Raw genomic sequence first — 21,768 nt, 5'->3', positions numbered from 1 at the left:
CTGGTTCAGCTTTGTTCTGAAGGAACCGTTTGCGGTATCAGCTGTAGCGTGCAACAGGTTTGACAGCTTGTCAAAGATGCGACGGGAGACGAGGCTTCCTCCGATGGCCAGTCAGAGTTAAGCTCAACTGAATCACTCAGGAAGTAATTCTGTTATAATAATGGCCATAGTTTGGTTTACTGACAAATCAGAACTTGCCATGAAAATGGGTTTTGCCAACAAACTCAGACACACACCTCCCTCAGATACAAAGATGCTGATTTTGTGGATAAGAAAATATCTATGTGCAGTGACGTTAAGTTTAACTTGCGCCATGGAGATATGGTGAGTGTGTCTTGTCCAGTCAGTGCGCTGATTAAATTTATGGGTCATATATTTCATTTCATCCTTATTAATCTTTCAACATAATAATAATATTAATTTCAACTTCAGTAATTTAAGCACAGATTAATTAAAACATTTCATTTAACCATATTGTTCATTTCATTATATGATTAGTTACTTGTGTTGTTCATTTCATTATATGATTAGTTACTTGTGTTGTTCATTTCATTATTTGATTAGTTACTTGTGTTGCTCATGTCATTATATGATTTAATCATGAAAGTTCATCCATCTTGTTCTGTGAAGAAAAGCAGTCTTAGATAAGAGGGAGCTTGCGAGGGGCCTTGGGCAAACAACAGTATTTTTCTTGCAGATTAAAGGCACCAATTAAGACTTAAGGTTGGTTTATGCTTGACGCGTCCGCGAGGTCCGCACGGCTCCGCGCGGAAAAGTTGCGTCATTTTGCGTCATTTTAACAACCGCGTCCCTCCACCGTGTCTCCGCACGGCCCAAAATTTCCGCAACGCGCACCTAGGAAATTTTCTAACCACGCAGACGGTCGGACGCGGAAAAACATGGCAGACCGGCAAGAACTAGTATGGCGGAGGTTCGTAAATACAGACATTTGTATGATTCAGCTCTCAAAGATCACCGTGATCAACATGTTGTTAATAATTCTTGGAGAGAAATAGCTCGCACTGTCAGAAAAGACGAGGACGCTGTTAAAAATGCTGAAATGCCATGTTGTAAACAGTAATTTCTACTTCTACTATGGTGTAGTGTTGGATGGATGCCGTAGAGCTCCATGCTGCCCCCTACAGTTTGGGAGAATATTGGCTCACCGCAGAGACGAACCGCACGAACCATAAACGCTGCGAGTTGTGAAGCGCGTTCCACCCGCGAGCCGCATCACCAAGCAGAAAGTGAATGCGTCAAGCATAAACCAAGCTTTATGTCTCCAAATGACCCGATACTGACGAGGTCACACTGTAGATGGAAAACTGACCGTTTCTGGAGGCTACAGAATGTAAGTTAGATGTTTGTAGCAAAACCTTATTAAGTATCTGAGAGATCTTGTGATTTCTGGGTTGTAAAATCAGTTTGACTGTCTGACTTAGTAAACTAGAGATTATTCAGAAAACCATCCGACTCCATCGTGCAAGTCTACAATACCCCTTTGTTGACGGTAGCTTTTGAGCGGTCCGGGGAAGTGGCAGTCAGATTGGTGATGTCGCCGGACACAATGGTTCCTATAGGATCTCAAAGAGTTGCAGCTCCCTTTGAGTTCAGATATCACCGGCCAGAAAACAGCACCAGGGTCTGCAAGTAAGACTTTCCACATCTGAGGTGCTGTAGCTTCTGAAACCACTCGCAAGCGTTGTAGAGCAACTGTGAGTTTGAGTCAAAAGAGAGGATGGTTCCAAATGATTTGCTCATCCAGTCGGCCTATCGAGTAAGGAGCTGGCAGAGAACTGGTTAGATCAGGAAGTGATCTAACCTTTTATTAACTGTTGTTGACAAATTTAGACAAGTCAGAATTTGACAAGTTTTAAAGGGAGTTAGCAAATACCTCATGAGATCACTCCTTCACTCAGATACTTAGAGGTTATTCTTAGTGTGAAGTAAAATTTTATAACAGTTATGTGAAGCAAAAATGTTAAACATGAATAATTATATTATGATATCATTGTGTTCATACTGATAGATTAAATAATTAATTCGACAAATACTGATCTGGTGTATTTTAAGATCCGAAACAAATCATTACAGGAAAAATATTCATGTTAACCAATCATTCACTGATGTTTATGTTTATGTTTATGTATTTAGCAGACGCTTTTGTCCAAAGCGACTTACAAGTGATAAGATGATGTAAAGTATAGGACACATTAGTCAAACATTTTGGATTTAAACATATTGTTCGTTCAACAAAATATGATTATATAAAGTTTTAAAGTCATTATATGAGCCAGGGAAGATATACTATATTTAAAGAGGATAGATAAGAGGTCCTGCGTCTTTCAGTCTTGAGGACTCATGATGTACGCAGGATTAGTTAAGAATATTGGCTCAAGTTCATTTCTTCATATCGGCACCACGGTGTCAGATTTACCTGTGTGAAGAAGTTTGGCCTGTAAGTTTAAAGTTAACTTCTGGTCATTTTGTTGAAAAACATGGCCATTTGGTACGCCACAACTTTTCTCGTCTCTATGTCTCGTATCTATATGCGTTCCCGCACCGCCCAAATGCCAAAAAACACACGTTCTCATGACACACGTTTTCCTGGCGCACTCTGCTTGTATCACCGGGAAACATGGCCACTGCAACAGCTCAAACAAAAGGCTCGTGGACACCGCCTTAACACTGTTTTTATTTTTCAATGTCCCAACACTGAAAAATGCATGACACTATAATTTACGCCGTTTGTGGTCTCCTACGGAGCACCTTAAAACCGTAAGAAACGATGGTTCTTCTGGACATTCAGAATAAAATGTTCTAAATCTTTTTAATGTCTGTGGATGATTCATTACGCTGATCAGTGGCATCACTCACTGCCAAAGAAGTTGCAATATGCGTGCGTCTTAGCAAAGTCCTGGACGGGCTGATATTGTATGGGGACACAACGGCTGAGAGGACCAACGGAAAGGACGTTGGATTGCCTCTGAATGAACTGTAAAGCTGCCTTGCTTCTAACGTCTCCCTGCAGGGCTCTGAGCCAATTCTGGATGACGACTCACAAACAGCTCCGGCCACCTATTTATCATCCTTTAATAAACATTGTGCTAAAAGAATTAAGAATTATAATAAAGAGGCTATTTGAAATGATTTTTTTTTCTTTCTGGAGATCATCTCAAGATTATCAACTACTGTTTCAATCATGAAAATCCAAATTAATTCACACAAAATGAACGAGGGCATCAAATCTGCTTTAACAAATCCTCCCAAAAGTTGCAGTTCTTAGACAGTTTTCCCTCCAGCTTCTCTGTTTGTTCGTCCCACCCAGCTGTTTCCTCCTCTTGAACCAGTTGTCCTCCCAGACAAAGGGGGCTCCTCTTTCGTGCGGTGAGGTGGGATTTGCAGCTCTGGCTGGAATCCATGCAGGGTTGGGTCACTGCCTTGCCCCTCCACCTTCCCGCAGCCCCCTTTCAAAGAACTGCCACAACAGGCAGCCGGAGACAATCACACAACAGAATCACTTGCATCTTCATCCCAGTCGCATCTGAACCTCACCCTCTTTCATCTGTCCCAGTCCCACATTACTGTGGTGTGTGTACTCAGTTATATTTGTGAGCATTTAGTCACATTTCTCCAGCTCCTGACATGCCTCCAGCTCACACCAGGCTAATATCTCTTCATGGAGTCGGGTTAACGTTAATCAGCATCTTATTACATATGAAGCAGGAACAAAAACAAGGTTTCTTCTGTATATCAGAGCAGAGAGGGGAGAAAGTGATACTGTAGCTAGGCTGGATTTTCACATTGTGTCCTTTTTTGCTCCTAACTGTAAGAAAATCTTCCGTGCTCCTTCTTTAGCTGCCTCTGTACCGAGTAGAGGGTCGTGTTGCCCTCCAAACAGAGAGCAGAGTGTTGCAAGACCTGTAAAGCCTTCAAGTGAGTGATGCTGAAAAGATGTGGCAGTTATACTCCTCACTCTTCAAGCTGCGTGTGTGCAGATCGGGTGACGGACATTTACTGAAAGGTCGGACTCAGTTACTTGAAGGAAGTGGAGTGAATCAGAGGGGATGTGAAGGAATGAGGAGAACAGGTCTGGCTAATCTGGAATTAATGGAGTGTTCACAATTACTACGAAGCTCGGCGAAGTGGCCAGAATGGGATGGGGGTACCGATAATTTCTGCCGTATCTCTACTCTCCAAACTCAGATTGGGAGGTGGGAGTCCTGGGGGTGTGAAGGAGTGAGTAAATGCTATTTATTTGTCGTACAAGGCGCCAGACTGTGCACGTGATTACATAACGACTGAGGGAAGGCCTTTTGCGGTCTCTGGATGCTTCCTGCTCATTTCCAGCCGGCCCTCAAGGGAAAAATTGCAAAGTGTCACCTCACATCGCCATCAGATCAGGGGCTAACTCCATCATTCCCAGTGCCTGAGGCTGTGTGTCAGAGAGAAGCAAGGCCGACCAGAGAAAAAAATGCAAGAACCAGAGCATCCTCAGAGGAGTGATCAATTTATCACAGTTTGTGACTTGGGAGTGAAATAATTAAAAACACGACTTTTGGTTGGATTAATCTGGGTAGTCTTCCCACACTGCTGGAATACACAACAGCTTAACAAATCTGCTCTCTCTCTGCATCTTCCCCTCTCAGCTGACCGGCATCCATGGCCTCTTGGCCTCCTAGGCCCATTTTTCTTCCCTGACAGGCTTCTTGATGTTGCATGAGCCTGTATGAGCATGCATCTTAACATAAGATGTGGACAAACCCCAAACAGAATGAACACAGGATTGCTTTCATACAGAGTGTTGAAAAAGTATTTTCCCCATACAAGCTTATTCTTGTTTTGCTTCTTTGTCACTTAAATGTTTCAGATCAGCTAACTAGTTTCCATATTAGAGTAATATGACTTATTAAGATAGAAAACCTATCCAAAACCAATCTGGTCCCATATGAAGAAGTGATCCATCCATAAAATTACTGTAATACCAGCAGCAATCAACTGTTTGTGATAAGTGTTGATGAGTTTCTCACAGGACCGATGGAGGAATTTTGTTTCTCTTTGCTTTGCAGAATTGTTTTAATTCAGCCAGGTTTTTTGGTTTTGCGTGGATTTTCAGCGTGACCGACCGGTTTATGGTCAAATGTCAGAAATTCTCCTTCAGGATGTTCTGTAGAGAGCAGAATTCATGGTTCCATCAATTACAGCAAATGGCCTAGGTCCTGAAGCAGCAAAGCAGCCCCAGACCATTTGACTGTTGCTTTGATGTTTGTTTACTTGATAAACAGTTAGTTGTACTCCAGATGGAATGGGACACACAACTTCAAAAGATCAACTTTTATCTTGTTAGTCCACAGAAAGATTTGATAAAAGTCCACTGTCCGGTTTACACGGCAGGAAAACCAGGCTGATTTCTGACAAGCTCCTCCCCTTCCAACAATCTTAAGGATGCGCATGAGGACCATAACGGTTCTAAAGATAATCTTATCAGATAGTCTTACCATGTGTGGTATGTTAGGAGCACTCTGGTCTGCTTGAAGAGACATAAAACATTTTCAGATAATATATCCAGGCTTTCAAACAAGTTTGATTGTCTTGGTCAGATTTTCAAGGGCAAGCAAATGTGCTGCTTGTTGAATGTTATGTATAGCCAATCAGACCGTGAGGTGACAGAAACACACTTCACCTTTATTTATCCAGGTTATATTTCTCTGATGTTGAAACTTGTTTGCTGATTTAAAACATTTAAAGGTGTGGTTCACTGAAAAAAACATCTTTTTAATTATTATTTCTGTTTATTACTTCTGATTATAATTTGTCACTCTGAGTTTGTCGTGCAGGCTGTACATGAAAATAGTCTCCTACATCTATTTCCTCTATTAGCTTCTGATGGAAAATAAATAGTGAAATTATAGGATTTGAAAATCCTGACAGATCTACGTCACACTGTCACTTAACAATCACGATGGGGAAGGCTGTTGTTGATTTAACGTCTGGGAAACAGCAGATGACATCTCAGCTAGTAGAAGCTAACCATTAGCACCCCCAGCAGAACTCCTCCAGGCTTGTTTATTTGTGGAAATTAAACATCAACTTTGCAAAGCAAACAGAGTAAGTGGTAAAGTCGTGTTGCTGTTAGCCAATCAGAGGAGAGATGTCCAAATTTCAGGAAATAAGACTCCAAATCCTGCCGCCTGAATATCAACTCTGATCTGGCTCACTTCTAGTTCCTGAAACAGGTGCACCGGAGCTTTTTCCCCCAGAGTATGACTCAAAGCCAGGAGTACCCTGTGTGATTTTTGAACCGTTTTAAGATGATTTTCTTCTGTGCGAGAATCTTTGAGGTCGGTGCGATTTTTGTATCATGTGTCATGTGGTATACAGGGGGTTATGAGAAGCGATCAACGCCACACAACAAGCTCGGTCTCACGATTATCAAACATGATTGATATTTTGCTTGTCCCTCGTGAGTGTATCGCACTGTTGAAGTAATGCTGCATCCCAAAAGTACCCGAGCCACTCATATAGTGCACGCATCAACACAGCTCCTTAGTTCTTTCTCTGTCAACACACGTTGTTTCTTTAGATTTTTACTTTTTTCTTCTCACACAATTACAAGGCTTGTCAAGAAACCATGTTTTCCGTATTTGTGTATTAAAAAAACAGATCAAACCTTTTTTCGTCTTCCTTCTCCAACCCCCATAAACCCCTGCATGTCCTTCTACGGCAAACTCCAAGAACAACAGACAAAACTAACAAAGTTTGGTTTTGTTCATTTTTTGCTAATAAAATTGAGACATAAAGACATCAATAAAAACACAACAGTCTCAAGGTCTTCTTGGAGCCAACACTTGGAGCTGAATGCTATGAGTGAAAAAGTTGCACAGTGTTTTACAGGCATCCATTCCTAGAGACCACTGCAAATGAATTGATGAAATGAGTGAATCACATCTTTAAGTGTGACAAAAAAGAAAAATCAGCAACAAACCAAATGTGTGAGGAGGCATATACTTTATCGCGCTGAGTGAAAGCGCAAAGACTGACTTATCCCTTTAAAATAAAGTGCTGTCTCTTGAGTGGGCCAGAGAGTTCGAGCCGAACAGAGAGGATATAAAATGTCCAGCTGTGGCATCCCTCATACTGCATGACCCCTCAAAAAGCATCTCCACGAGCCCCACCATCTGCATCATTGCTCTTCTTATTTGTAGAGACCATCTGCTCTCCTCTCCTCTTCCACCATAAGACCTGGATACCCCTGCTAAGTTCCTCTGGGTTCTCATTCTGCCACGGTGGATTTCCAGACCTTTCAGGGTTTACTGATGCTGCTTTGTAACATGCTGAGGATTTTTATGAACACATGGTAATTATCCCTGTCAAAGAAGAGATGAGTGAGGGTCATATCTAAACCTTCAGAGACCATCCTCCTGTAAGCCTTTGGCAGGGATTGAGTGTCTCAGAACAGACCAGAAGCAGACTTTGGGGCTTTGAGGGAAGAGTGAGCAGACTCAGGAGAAATGCTGAGGTGAAGGCTGAGTTGGCAGCTGTGGCTCTTGCCGTGGGAAGACTCCTGTAAGCTCTGTTTTCCCCACTATGACTCCAGCCTTCCTTTTGAAGTGGCTCCTCGGTAACTCTCAGAGTAATGATAGCCATATGGGCCCACAGCTTTGAGCCACGGCAGCAGATAAAGCAGCATCAAGTCTGCATTTCCTTTTCTTCCAGTTCACACCCACTTCACATGATGCACATTGTATACATAGCACATATTGTAATGCTCTTTCTTAGCAGCAGCAGGCTAAGGTTCCTGTTCTGGTGATGAGTAAGCTTTACCCGTCTATCGATTCATGAACAAAGTTTATTTGCAGCCAAAGCTGCTAAAAATACAAATGTGTCACCATCTTTCTGAGAATGTCGGCCTGCAAAGTCTTTTTTAAATTCTGTCATTTTTTTTATGAGAACGCCTGTCCTCTCGCTGTAATTTATGTTTTCAGCCATTGTTCAACTCTTTTCTCGGTTAATCTTGAATCACGTGGTTTATTTTGGTGGCTGTGGGATTTATTTGTTAAACTAAAGTTATGCATGATACACCCTGTTTCATAACCATGTGGTTTTCTTGTAATAAATCTCAAGTATGAGTTAGATTTGTGTAAAATGATTAGTTGGCTGGATTTATGAAACATTTATAAATGTTAAATTATGTAATTTTACATCTGCCTTTTAAAAACATTTTTTAGTAAACAGAGTAAGGATGGGGAGGGGTGTTACGTCACATGAGTCGAGCTTTTTAAGTGAATTTTGAGTTGAAATTTGAGATACTACTAGTGACTTGTGATGCTTACTAGTTAGATGTTTACCTGAGTCGATGCTGTGACAGGAACTTGTCTGTTACCCACCTTGTTCTTACGAAGGTGTGCTCCTCGTGTTTTGGCGCAGCCAGAGGGAGCCCGCACACTGCGAGTTTTATGGGCGGAGCGCAAAGATTTTGCCAAAGCGCCCTCATCCTTGTTTTGGTCCACAGGCGTCAAGGTAACTCTAGTGGAGCAGACTCTACTTCTGGTAATGAATGGATATAAAAGCCTCAGGGAAGCAAAACAAAGTAGTAGTATTTTCCACATAAATCACTAAATTCACGCTCTGGGTCAGGGCTTTGATCGTATATAAATACTTAATCTAAATTTATTCCCTTATAAATGTTATGCAAACATGCATAGAAGTATTTGTGGGAAAGTGCACTGATAATAAAAATATATCTACCTGACAGAGTGTCTTTTTTCTTAACGCAATAGATCTATTGTTTCCAAGGACATTAAAAAATAAAATAAAAGTAAAAACTTCCAAAAATATATACAAACGATTCACGTATACTTTTATGGTTAAATGCTTTTATGTAGCTCAAAAAAGAGACGATTTAATGAAAAATTAATCATTTCAGGTGTTTACTGTTGTATCCCTATTCACAAAATGTTGTCTTTTTGTTAGTCATAAAAAACAAAATACAAATGTGAACAGATTATTCTAGTTCCTGGGTTTTATAATTGTGCTATAATTTTATCATACAACCTAAAGTGTAAAAAAAAAACTAAAGTATAAAACCTTTATTTAAAGCTCCAATAACTTTATTGGAATAAAATTACAGACTAATTTATAAATTATAAATTTATAAATGTAAGGACTGTAGTGCTAAATAATATTTACGCACACAAAGAAAAAGATTACCAGAAATGCATCCAGCCCTAATATTTCTTTATCCTTCCACAGAATGGAATAATTTCCGCTGCCTTTGTTGAAACGTTTCCTGGATTTTATTTTGAAGGATGGATTTCCCCGTTTCCGGTGATCCCGCATGCTTAGACCGGGGTTGACTCATCTACGATCGTTTTCCAGGCAGCGCGAGCTCAGCTCGCTGGGATTTGGAACCGAATTGATGTAGTCTGGCGGAAGACGAGGAGTAGGAGGAGGAGAATGCACAGAGTTGGGAATTTTTGGGAAGAGGAAGGAAGTTAGAAAAGAGTTAAAGCTATATAAGTTTGTGTTGGACTGGAGCTTTGTTCCGCTCGGAGCGGTTTTCTGTCTCCTTGTTGCAGCCCAACAGTTTGAGCTGTCCAATGAATGGAGTTGCTTTTTGCCTTGTTGGAATACCCCCCTTCTCGGAGAACAACGTAAGTACCCAGAGCTGATTCCGTTAACCCACCCTCCGTAGTCGACCCTGCCGCTTTTGGACCGCTTCGGTCCGGTTCGGACGTAGTGAAGCGCTGCAGCTTCGTGGGGCTGTTTGGCCAGAGAGCGTGATTTCCTAAGAGGCTTAAGTAACTCTAGTTTACTCAGCTACTGCACACACACACACACACACACACACACACACACACACACACACACACACACACACACACACACACACACACACACACACACACACACACACACACACACGTTCATCCTACTGTACTGAGACCAGGTGTTTAAGTAACGGCTCTTTGTTCTTTAGGGGCAGCGTCAGAAATCGGATCCAGAACCGTTTGGATCAGGATTTTTTGTTTGTATATCTGGGAATGGGACGTCCCACACGGGGATGCTGCTTCTCTCTGAGCCGTAGGAATGTGACAAAACATCTTATTACAGTTAATTCCTAATTATATTAAGCTTGTACCATTATTTATTTGTAATTGTAGATTATTTTTGATTAATTGACTTCTAATTATTGGACAATTCAGCTAAAACGTTCCCTTGTTTATAAACACAGAACTAATATTAATATAATGTTTCTGTCAAGATTTAACAGTTTAGTTTGTCTTATCAAGTTTTCATATTGACATCCGCTACTTTAGCAATTTAAGCTGAAATTTTTGAAACACGTTTGAATTGATAGGCCTTAAATATTTGTGTATACTGAGATCATGTGTATTGGCTGAAAATTGTAATCTTCCAAATCCTGTAATAGCAGTCTAATCTGATTTAAAAAGAGAAATGGGAACAGATGCAAAGATGATCAGAAAATGTGCATAATTACAATATAATGTTTTTTAATATTGCCATGGCACTTTAGGCTAATTATCTTTTTGTGGTTAGAAAAAAAAGTCATCAGTAGTTTGTTGTTTAGTGCTGAGTCAGCATTCACCCTAATGCATGATTTTCCAACAGCTGTTTTGTAAGATTGGTGCTCAGACATTTCTGTCCTATAAAATAATGCAGTTATCGTCAGATCCTTCAGAAACCGTGTTCTCTTTCTAAGCTGCTTCCACCACAAACCTTCATTTTAACTTGAAACATGCTGCAGAACATTGTTCTATTGTCAGTGAATTCAGCTTTTTGGTATTGTCATTCAGCACTCAGCATTTATGCTGCGTTTTAGCAGAAAATACAATTTCTCTAGGCATTATTAAGCAAGTATTACAAACTTAGTGATTATTAAATTTTGTTGGAGTCAGAAAAGCAAATGGTCACCGTACCCTCACCGTTTACAGACGTGCTTATATCTTCTGTGGGGGAAAGGCTTTTCCTCTAAATTATATCAGCATTCAACAGCAACAACTTAATTAAAGTTTAAGCTGCATTCCTAAACAGGCATGAGAGTAAATTCCTTCTGACAGGGTTTTAGGAATGTTTATGAGTCATTGGGTGAGATGTGTCATTCCCAGCTTTAATATTCCTGCAGAAGGATCCGCCTGGGCCTGCTTTGCTTAACTCAGAGCCTTTATCTGCAGTGCAACATGATTGTGTGAGGAGACGTTTCCCCTTGTCTTCTGCTCCGCCAGGCTGCTGTGGTGTTTGTGTGACTGACTGGGTTATGTTTGTCACTCGCTGTGTGTGTGTGTGTGTGTGTTCAGTCTTGCTGTTTCTCTCCATCTGTTGTTGCAGTGTTTGTACCCTTCGGCAAAGAGTAACGTTTCCTCCTTTTGTGGTCAGATTTTAATTTAACCTCTGTGGTGGATGTGGATGTTCCTTTAAACACGCTGGATTCACTTTTATCTACTTGTGTGAAGTTGACGTGCTCTTTAGTAGAAAGCAGACGTATGTGTGCTCATAAAACTGCCTTTTTGATCAACAGGAACTCTTAAAACTGTTTTATAGTTTCTGAAATCCTTCTGATATGTTTCATTTTATTGCTGTTAGACAAGACAGATTCATTTTCTGCACTAAGATCAGATGTTTTACTGGACAGCAAATGAGTCAAGCACGCTAACAGCTAAAAGTTATTGGCGTTGTTTTATTTTTCTGCTCTCTTACTCGACCCCTGACTAGAAAGTGATAGAACCTTTTAGAATAAGGGACTCCAGCCAAGTGAGACACATTTATACTCAACAATCCAATTAAATGTTTAATTTGTGTAAATGAGGCGCACGGCGAGTCATGCTTTGGGTGTTGGCTCTGCTTCCATTCATGGGGAGGAAGGCAGGAAAGTGTCTGTTTGATGAGGCCCGTTGTGCTGGGATCCAGTGGGATTTGTGTAATGTTGTTACTGGTTCTGCTCTAATGTAGCTGCGCAGGTTTTATGAGTGAAATCAATAGAGGCAGAGGGAGCGGCGGTCCTGGTGTCCACTGCTGCAGTTTGCCACGTGATGCCTGAGCACATCGATGACGGGAAACATCCGAGTGTTTCTGTGGAAATCTTGCACCAGGCTTTCTTTTTGTCCCTTCAGAACTTCATCTGGTTATTATCTGATAATATCCTCTAAACCATTTTAAAAGAGCGGTGTCTTTATTCTTTTAATCTCAAATCTTCTGCTCTTTCTTCAGACCTGAGATCAGTCTTGGAGATCTCTAACAGCTTTTCAGAGGTTTATGTGTCGCTGTAAAAATGTCACTCAGCTGGGATGTTTCCTGATCCTGCTGATCACAGAACTGATTCCTCAGAAAGACTGGACCTCTAACCACAGACCAGCTAGCAGGTCCAGGATCTGTAGTCACCTAAATGAAATCAGCTGTAAGATGCTGCAGAGGAAAGCGGTTTAGTGATGACTAGCAGCTGGTTTTACCGGACATTAGTTTTACACATCAGGTACTACAAAGCTGAATGTTTATAAGGACATGATTTAAGCAACTGTTGCTACGTTTATTTTCTTTCCTTTTCACACAGTGAGCCCAGTGCTCTGCCATTAACAGGAGTTTTTATTAGGAGTAATTGATCTAAAAACATTAAAACACAATCAAACTCAGAAGTCACTTTAATCCATGGTTCATATGTGATTATGTTATGGCTTTATTTGCAATCAGATGATTTAATTTAATTCAATTCAAAAATACTTTATTAATCCCAGAGGGAAATTGATGCTGTAGTAGCTCAGAATAATAATAATAATCAAGTCATCAAAGAGTTATTGTATATTACAATGGCTGTTGGCAGGAAGGATCTCCAGTAGCGGTCAGTGTTGCAGCCAAACTGAAGAAGCCTCTGACTGAAGACACTCTTCCGTTGTCGGACAGTCTTGTGAAGAGAATGCTCAGGGTTGTCCATCATTTTCTTGATTCTCTGGAGAATCCTTCTTTGCATTATCTCCTCCAGTGGTTCCACAGTCGTCCCCAGAACAGAACCAGCCTTTTTTATTAGGCTGTTGAGCCTTTTCAGGTCCCTGCTTCTGATGCTGCTACCCCAACAGACGATGGCTGAAGAGATTACACTCTCAACAACAGACTTGTAGAAGATCTGCAGCATCTTGCTACAGACGTTGAAGGACCTAAGCGTCTTCAAGAAGTGCAGTCTGCTGCGCCCCTTCTTGTAAACGGCTTCGCTGTTCTTTCTCCAGTCCAGTCTGTTGTCCAGGTGAACTCCAAGGTATTTGTATTCCTCAACCACCTCCACTTCTTCTCCCATGATGGAAACAGTGTTTGACTCCACCCTGTTTCTTCTGAAGTCTAAAATCATCTCCTTTGTTTTGTTCACGTTCAAGGTCAGATGATTGTTTCCACACCATGCCACAAAGTGCTCCACCAGCTCTCTGTACTCAGCTTCCTGTCCATCTCTGATACACCCGACAACTGCAGAGTCATCTTGAGTATTTCTGTAGATGACAGGTCTCTGATTTGTACTGGAAGTCTGAGGTGTACAGGGTGAAAAGGAATGGTGAGAGTACAGTCCCCTGTGGTGCTCCAATGTTACTGATCGCCTGGTTTGATGTGCAGTTCTTCAGCCTCACAAACGGCGGTCTGTTTGTCAGGTAGTCTTTAATCCAGGTGATAGGTGAGGCCCCCACCTGTGTCTTCTGGAGTTTCTGGCAAAGTACATCAGGCTGGATTGTGTTAAATGCACTGGAGAAATCAAAGAACATGACCCTGACAGTGCTGCCTGATTTGTCCAGATGACAGTGGGTTGGTTGAAGAGCAGGTTCACTAAGAAACCATTTTATACTCGTTAGTTTTGAAATACGGTTCACATACAGGCTGAATGTGAATATAGTCTTCTGTCCCTATTTCCTGCATGAGCCGCCGATAGAAAGCAGACAAGGAAAGGTTCCGGTCAGAAAAAGCCAGTCAGACCTACATCACATTGCATTCATGGATGTGCCCATCTTGGCTTTTGACGAGGGAAGGCTGCTGCCAGAGAGCACAGCACATTTTGGATATTAGAAGCTAAACATTAGCATTAGCAACTCCACAACAGGAACTCCTTCAGGCATATGTTTGTATAAATAAAACATCAGCATTGCAAAACAGTCAGTGGTAGAGTTGTGTTGCTGTTAGCCAATCAGAGGCAAGATGTCGGGAATGTCATGAACACTAATGAGTAAGACTCCATGCTGTTTTCTGCCTCCTCCTCTGGCTAACTTCTACTTCCTGAAACAGCAGCACCAGAGCTTTTTGTGCATCTGCAACTAACAGAGTCAGCTAATGTGACCGACAGATATCTTTTCAGTTTTTTCTGGTGTTTCTGGTACCTGAAAAAAAACATTTTCCATTTTTGAGAGTTGTTTCCACTTCTATTAAGCACTAGCATAGAAATCTAGGCTAATCATAGCAGAAGCAAAAGATTTTGCTCTGCGGGTCGGCCTATCCATGCTCAGCAGGTCTGCCATTGGCTCGAACAGTTTTAGGTCAGGCTAATCACAGCACTCTATGTTTGTATGGAGATGTTGGGTGGCCTTTACGCCAGAGCTCTGACAGAAAAACCTCAAAGGTGGTGTCGTCTCAGGTACGGCACTCATTTGAAGCGACCTTGGCATCAACTTTGGACGCTTTTCTTTGGGTCAAGAGCAGATAGAGGAACTTTATTTAGAAAAAGGATGTATGTGCATTTTCTTTGATGGTTGGTGTATGGTGGAAGTGTTGACTGATTTCTGTAGTGGTGAATACTTCACGTTGTTCCTTGTCCAATAGTATGCAGAGACGGTTTGAAAAACGACCATTGAATCCTCCGCACGACCAGTCTCTATCTATGGGTCATGGCCAGTGTCACGAGCGTGCCGGGGAGGTGAGCGGAGGTGAGGATCCAAATGCAGGGGAAGAAGGCAGGCAGGCAAACAGACGGGAACATTTAAAGGGTTTTAATGAAAGACACACTGGACATAGAAACAATGACAACAAGACAAGACAAAAAGGACTGACAGGGTTTAAATACAGAAGGAGCTGGGACCTTGGGTGATTGGTAGACGAGAGGCAGGTGGGAGCAATTAACATGGACACAGGACTGAACAGAGACAGGAGAGAGTGACAGCCTGGCTATATTTTCACATATGTAGGATGGCTTGTCAGGCTTAGCAAACGTGACATTTGGAATCAAATAATGTGAAAAGTAAAAAAAAAAATTGTGTGATGCTAAAAAAACCATAAAACATATAAATCTATGCATAATTTTACTGCCTAAATGTCTCAGCAATGTTCTTTTGCTTCATTTGGCAGTTTAGAGTTTTGCCTTTTACATTCATTGTGTTATTATAAGATCATTTATGTCTCTAAACTTGGGTTAGTATTTGTCCCCAATGCCATGCATAAAACCATAGAGAATATCCACCAGCCCTTTTGTTATACACTCACTGGCCACTTTAATGGGTACAGCTTGCTAGTACCGGGTCGGACCCCCTTTTACCTTCAGAACTACCTTAATTCTTTGTGGCATAGATTCAACAAGGAAACATTCCTCAGAGACTTTTCTCCATACTGACATGATAGCATCACGCAGTTGCTGCAGATTTGTCAGCTGCACATCCATGATGCAAATCTCCTGTTCCACCTCATCCCAAAGGAGCTGTTGGATTGAGATCTAGTGACTGTGGAGGCCATGTGAGTATTACGGTGAACTCATTGTCATGTTCAAGATACCAGTCTGAGATTATGACATGTCATATTATCCTGCTGGAAGTATCCATCAGAAGATGGGTACACTGTGGTCATAAAGGGATGGACATGGTCAGGAACAACACTCAGGTAGGCTATGGTGTTGCAACAATGATCAGTTCGTACTAAGGGGCCCAAAGTGGTAGTGGAATGGTCCCCTACATCATTACACCACCACTAGCAGCCTGAACAGTTGTTACAAGACAGGATTGATCCATGCTTTCATGTTGTTGACACCAAATTCTGACCCTACCATCCGAATGTCGCAGCAGAAATCGAGACTCATCAGACCAGGCAACATTATTCTAATCTTCTATGGTCCAATTTTGGTGAGCCTTTGTGAATTGTAGCCTCAGTTTCCTGTTCTTGGATGACAGGAGTGGCGCCTGGTGTGGTCTTCTGCTGTAGCCCATCTGCCTCAAGGTTCAATGTGTTGTGCATTCAGAGATGATCTTCTGCATACCTTGGTTGTAATGAGTGTTTTTTTTGAGTTACCGTTGCCTTTCTATCAGCTCAAACCAGTCAGGCCATTCACCTCTGACCTCTGGCATCAACAAGGCATTTTCACCCACAGAACTGCTCCTCACTGGATGTTTTCCCTTTTTCTGACCATTCTCTGTAAACCATAGAGATGGTTGTTCGTGAAAATCCCAGAAGATCAGCAGTTTCTGAAATGCTCAGACCAGCCCGTCTGGCACCAACAACCATGCCACGTTCAAAGTCCCTTAAACCACATTTCTTCCCTGTTCTGAAGCTCGGTTTGAACTGCAGTAGGTCGTCTGGACCGTGTCAACATGCCTACGTGCACTGAGTTGCTACCATTTCTACTTATTCCGCCTTTCCCCGCGATCCACTGATTTCCCTCTTTTCATTTTCTCTCTCCCTTACTTTACTTTATTATTATTTTTAATCACAATTTTTTCTCATTTTAAACATAAATTTAATTGTTTTTTTTTTATTTAATTTATTTATTTTCTTTGTGAAGCACCTCGTGATTTTTTTATCTTGAGAGGTGCTATATAAAAGATAGTTTTCTTTCTTTCTTTCTTTCTTTCTTTCTTTCTTTCTTTCTTTCTTTCTTTCTTTCTTTCTTTCTTTCTTACCATGTGATTGGATAATTAGTCATTTGTGTTAACGAGCAGTTGGACAAATTTACTCAATGAAGTGGACAGTGAGTGTTAGGGCTGCACGATGTTAGGAAAACCGCGATATTCGATAACAATCCTTAATATTGCGATGATGATATTACTTGCGATCAGTGTTGGGAACGTTACTTTAAAAAAGTAATTAGTTATAGTTACTGCTTACTTTGTCAAAAAAGTAACTCAGTTACTAACTGAGTTACAAGATCATAAAAGTAACTAATTACCAACAAAAGTAACTACTTAGTTACTTTTTTCATTAAAGCATGCAAGAATTACTACAATAGTAAAATATAAATGACTAATGACTGAACATAGTAAAATGTGTGTCCAAATGTTTTATATAAACCTGAATAATTTAAACAAATAAGCACTTAACAGGAGGAACTACTAATAGGAACATTACACTAATCTAGACTATTAAAAGGTCACTGTGTGATATTTAACAAAAACCCAATCAGCTAAAATTTAAAATTGCAAATGGAAACACCTGTAAAGGTTCCCGAGCCTTTAAATGGTCTCTCAGTCTAGTTAAATTACAGAAATAAATGTAATTTTGCACAGCATTCTAATTTTTCCAGCTTCACATAATTGTGTGTTTTTAATAGCATTTCTGTTGCTGGTAATCTAGTAACGGTTAAATAAATAAATAAATATCCTTTAAAATGACACTAGAAGAGGCACAAGCCTGATGGAGGACTTAAATGTACTAACGTGGGTCAGACCCAACCACAGAAGAGCTGAAGCTGGGTGGTAAACACACACAGGTAGTTCTAATAACACATGAGCTCCATGCCGTCTGAGACTGATGCATCAGTGTTACAGCGGGACTAAAGACATGATCAGAAACCGGTTACAGCTGGATAATCTAGGAAGGCAGGAGATCAGGACGTCTGAGCGGTGAACAGGTGAGCGGACCTTCGGGACGTCCCGCTGTCACGCTAAGGGCACGGCTGCAGACCCGCAGATTCGCTGCTGCAGCAACAAATCTGCGGGTCTGCAGCCGTAGACTATTCATCACGTCTTCCTCGTTCTTCACGGGCCGTGATGCTCTTAAACATCTGCCTCTTTAGCTCCTGATCAGCTGACGACAACTTCAACACACCCCACTGCTTAACGCACGCATTTCCTTACCAGTAACAGGAACAACGTTTTGATGAAAGAAGACGTAATTAATTAGTTTGCTTGTTACAGAAAGACAAATTTTTTATTAACGCGGTTATTTTAAACGGAGTTATTCCCGTTGTGTCTACAGAATGCAGTGACTGAGACCGTGAGGGTCTCCGCCCACCCGGCCAATCATCATCGTGTTTGTAAGTGTGTTACCGACACCTCTCTCTCCCTGGCTGCAGCTGAAGTGTGGCGGTCGGAAAGCCTCACACTGCTGCTCAACGTTCGACAAGCACATAGTAACGTACGGGGTTCCGTCCCCAGTAACGGTAACGGCGTTGCAACGGCGGGAAAAGTAATTAATTAGATTATTCCGTTACCTATTAAAGAATGCCGTTAGAAACGCCGTTATACTTAAACGGCGTTACTCCCAACACTGCTTGCGATAAATAAAAACTTCACTCAGGAACAAAAATAATCAAAAACAAAAATAAAAAAATCATAAAAGTGAGATAAGCAAACGATGTGACAAAAGGGAAAAAGAAAACAAGAAAAGGCAATCAGTGGATCCCGGGAAAAGCAGAATCAGCATAAAGAGCAGAACAAAGCTAACTCAGGTGTTTGCTAACCATCAAAATGAAGTGCCCTCCACCTCGGGGGTGGGCATCTGACCTATGAGAACCCACCTGATTGGCCAAAAGGGTGAAGAGCTCTATTTGATTAGTTAAAAAACATCATGCTTCTGTTTGATTGACAGAATGCAGAATGTGTAGCAAACATTTGAGCTGACCATTCATTGTGATATTTATCTGTTCTTTGCGATATGCATATTGTGCATGCTGATATCGCGATAACGATATATTTACGATATATTGTGCAGCCCTAGTGAGTGTACATTCACACCTCAAATGATGTCTGGAACAATCCTTCCCTTCCACCTTTTCTGTCTGTGAAACAAACTGTTCACGACAGTAAAAAAAAGTTCAATCAACTCATGCATCATCTAAAACATGACTGGTATGTAGACACACCAGCTGCTTTACAGATGAAAGTAAAGCGTGTGTGTTTCACTATGTTTATGTATTTAGCAGACGCTTTTGTCCAAAGCGGCTTACAAGTGATAATGGGCATGTTGCTCTTGAGGCTAACAACAACAATAACAACAACAACTTGACATGAATCATGGAGAGGAGGGAACAAGGAGTGGACAGTAGAGGGGGGGGGGGGGGGGGGGGACAGGTGCAGGGAGGGTGCTAGTTTAGAAGATGCTCTCTGAAGAGCAGGGTCTTCAGGAGTTTCTTGAAAATTGAAAAGGAAGCCGCTGTTCTGGTAGTGCTTTGAAGGTCATTCCACGTTTGTGGAACGATGCATGAGAAGAGTCTGGATTGTCCTGAGCGTGGTGTAGGCACTGCTAGCCGACAATCCTGTGATGACCGGAGCGGCCGGGCCGAGACGTGAGCCTTTGCAAGCGGATTCAGGTAGATGGGAGCCGTACCATCTCAGACTTTGTATGCTAGTGTTAGCAGTATGTGCCGTGCCTCAGTGCATTAACACGTCTCACACCTTCCCAGCTTCACTCTCCCACCTTGTCAGCATCATCATCTCGGCAGCATTCCTCCGGTTCGGACATAACAGCTGCATCGCAGCTCAGACCTCCACAATCATTAACCTGGAGATAGTGTGTGTGTTTACACACACAGAAAACACACACAAGCAAACGGGTGTTCATAAATCAAGCACCCCAGTAGTTTAGCATCAGGTTTAAAGCTCCACATACAGCTCTCAACTCAACTCAACTTTATTTGTAAATCGTGCCTTACAGGCAAAAAGATGCCACCAAGGCGCTACACTGATCAAGTAAAAAACATAAAACATTAAATCCAGAAAATAAAAACATTGTGTCACAAGACACAGATAAAAATACAGCGAGTACACAGATCGCTTTAAGTAAAACAATAAAAACTAGTTAGAAAGTTTAAAAGACAGATCATAAAAGTAGGTTTTTAGCACTGCCTTAAAAACCGCATCAGAGGTGGAGGCCCTTATGCTGAGAGGAAGCTCGTTCCAAAGCTTAGGACCTGCCACAGCAAAGGCCCTATCACCACGTTCAGGTTATACGGCTCATAACCATGGTGCAGGTGGACGTGCAGATGCCTTCTGAGTGAAGATCAGCTCTTACTGTTTGGCCTTCTCCCTGTGTGTTTACATGAGGAAGTCCTTGATGCTGTACAAACATGGGGCAGCCTGTTTGGAGGTGGGTGAAGGACATCAGTCATCATTGACCTTGTTTACTGAGGGAAAGAGGATCGGCTGCTGCCACGGTGCAGCTCTGCAAGCAGCTGCTAATGGCTTTGTATTGATCCGTCTTTAGTCAGTCAGTTTCTCTAATGATGTAGTAATTTTATGTGTACATTCTTCTAAATAAACCTGTGGATCATTTATTATCAAGTCCTAATTGTCTTTTTTCCCAGCTGGTGATTTTTGTGTGGGGTCTTCCTGGCGACGGACGGTTTGGTGTGAGACAAAAGCTTCTCTCAGAAACACATCAGAGCTAAATTAGATTCCGCCTGCTGATGGTCTATTCTGCATCAGAGCCTCTTTGTGTTTTTCCCTGCAGAGACTGTGGGTGTGTGTGTGTGTTTGTGTGTGTGTGTGTGTGTGTGTGTCTTGATTCCTTTGAGGAAAATATGAGGGTTATATTCATGCCCTGTCTTTCATATATGAGGAATGAGCTGCAAGATAGATCTTGTTCTGAAATGCAGACTTGACTATCTGTATCTGTTTGGCGGATCAACTTGAAAGCAACCACATAGCTGGATCCAGAGTCAAAGTTCAAGGGTTAGGACCCCCCCCCACTTGTCACACACTTGGCCTCCAGTGAAGAGGCTAAGGAGGCAGGAGGGGATGGCTGTCAGTGTGGGCGTTGGAGGCTACGGGGGTTAAACAAGGGCGGGTTTTTATCTCATTTGCCTTCAGTAAATCTGATTCTGCATCTTGTTTTGTCCCTCTCATATTCTAATATTGATTTGAACTCAAATTGACTTCATGTTCCACATTGGTGATCAGCATGTTTGTAAAATTGCACCAAACATAAACAATAAGACTGCCTGTGCTTTTAGAAATTCCTCTTATCAGCTGTGCTCTTTCTCTTTTTATGAACAGTTGGGATTGCACTGGAATGCAACAAAGACCTGGTGGAGGGGTGAAGGGGAAGAGGAGATGAAAAATAAAGCAAATTCCTGTGAGTCATGAGGGGAGAGCTAGAGCTGAAACAACTAATCGATTATAATCGATTATTAAAATAGTTAACAACTTTTTTAGTCATCGATTAGTTGTTTAATAATCATATTTTACCGCATAAAGTCTATTTTTTACCACAATCTGACATCGGTTACAATCTGTTAAATTTGCCGCCAGTGTGTGGCAGTAATGAGCCACTGATCTACCAGTGGGGCCGTAGAAGAAGAAATTAGCCAATAAGTGCCCTCGGTTTTCATGACGTAACACGTTACTGACGCGCATCTTGCTGTGAGAGATGGCGGATCAACAACAAATACGGAAGAAAAATAGAAGCGACAAAACAAGAGAAACCCCGGACAAAAACCTCACGAGTATGGGAGCACTTCACTAGATGCCTTGAAAAGACCGGTGACCTACAAAATATGCAAAAACCATGGCACGACGGAAGCACGACGTCCCTAAGTGAACATTTGAGACAAAAACGTGGGGGCTGATGCAGCAGAGGAATGTCCGGTAA

At 41.7% G+C, this 21,768-nt stretch overlaps 1 protein-coding gene across 2 annotated transcripts in view; it reads left to right on the top strand.

The window, feature by feature from the left end:
- Window positions 1-21,768, top strand: part of arhgap23a (Rho GTPase activating protein 23a) — a 95,939-nt gene that overhangs the window by 11,075 nt on the left and 63,096 nt on the right. The window contains exon 1 of one of the 2 annotated variants that reach the window (XM_015948838.3): window positions 9,465-9,653. The exons of the other annotated variant lie outside the window; for it this stretch is intronic. Coding sequence (XP_015804324.3) covers window positions 9,600-9,653 — 54 coding nt within the window. The 5' untranslated portion in view covers window positions 9,465-9,599. Of the gene's footprint in view, window positions 1-9,464; window positions 9,654-21,768 lie in introns of those variants that run through there. 2 annotated transcript variants of the gene reach the window in all.

The sequence above is a fragment of the Nothobranchius furzeri genome, chromosome 5 (assembly GCF_043380555.1).
Source record: "Nothobranchius furzeri strain GRZ-AD chromosome 5, NfurGRZ-RIMD1, whole genome shotgun sequence".
Classification (NCBI taxonomy): Eukaryota; Metazoa; Chordata; class Actinopteri; order Cyprinodontiformes; family Nothobranchiidae; genus Nothobranchius; species Nothobranchius furzeri.
The sequence above is the reverse complement of the archived record's forward strand: the minus strand, read 5'-3'. Positions and strand labels throughout refer to the sequence as shown.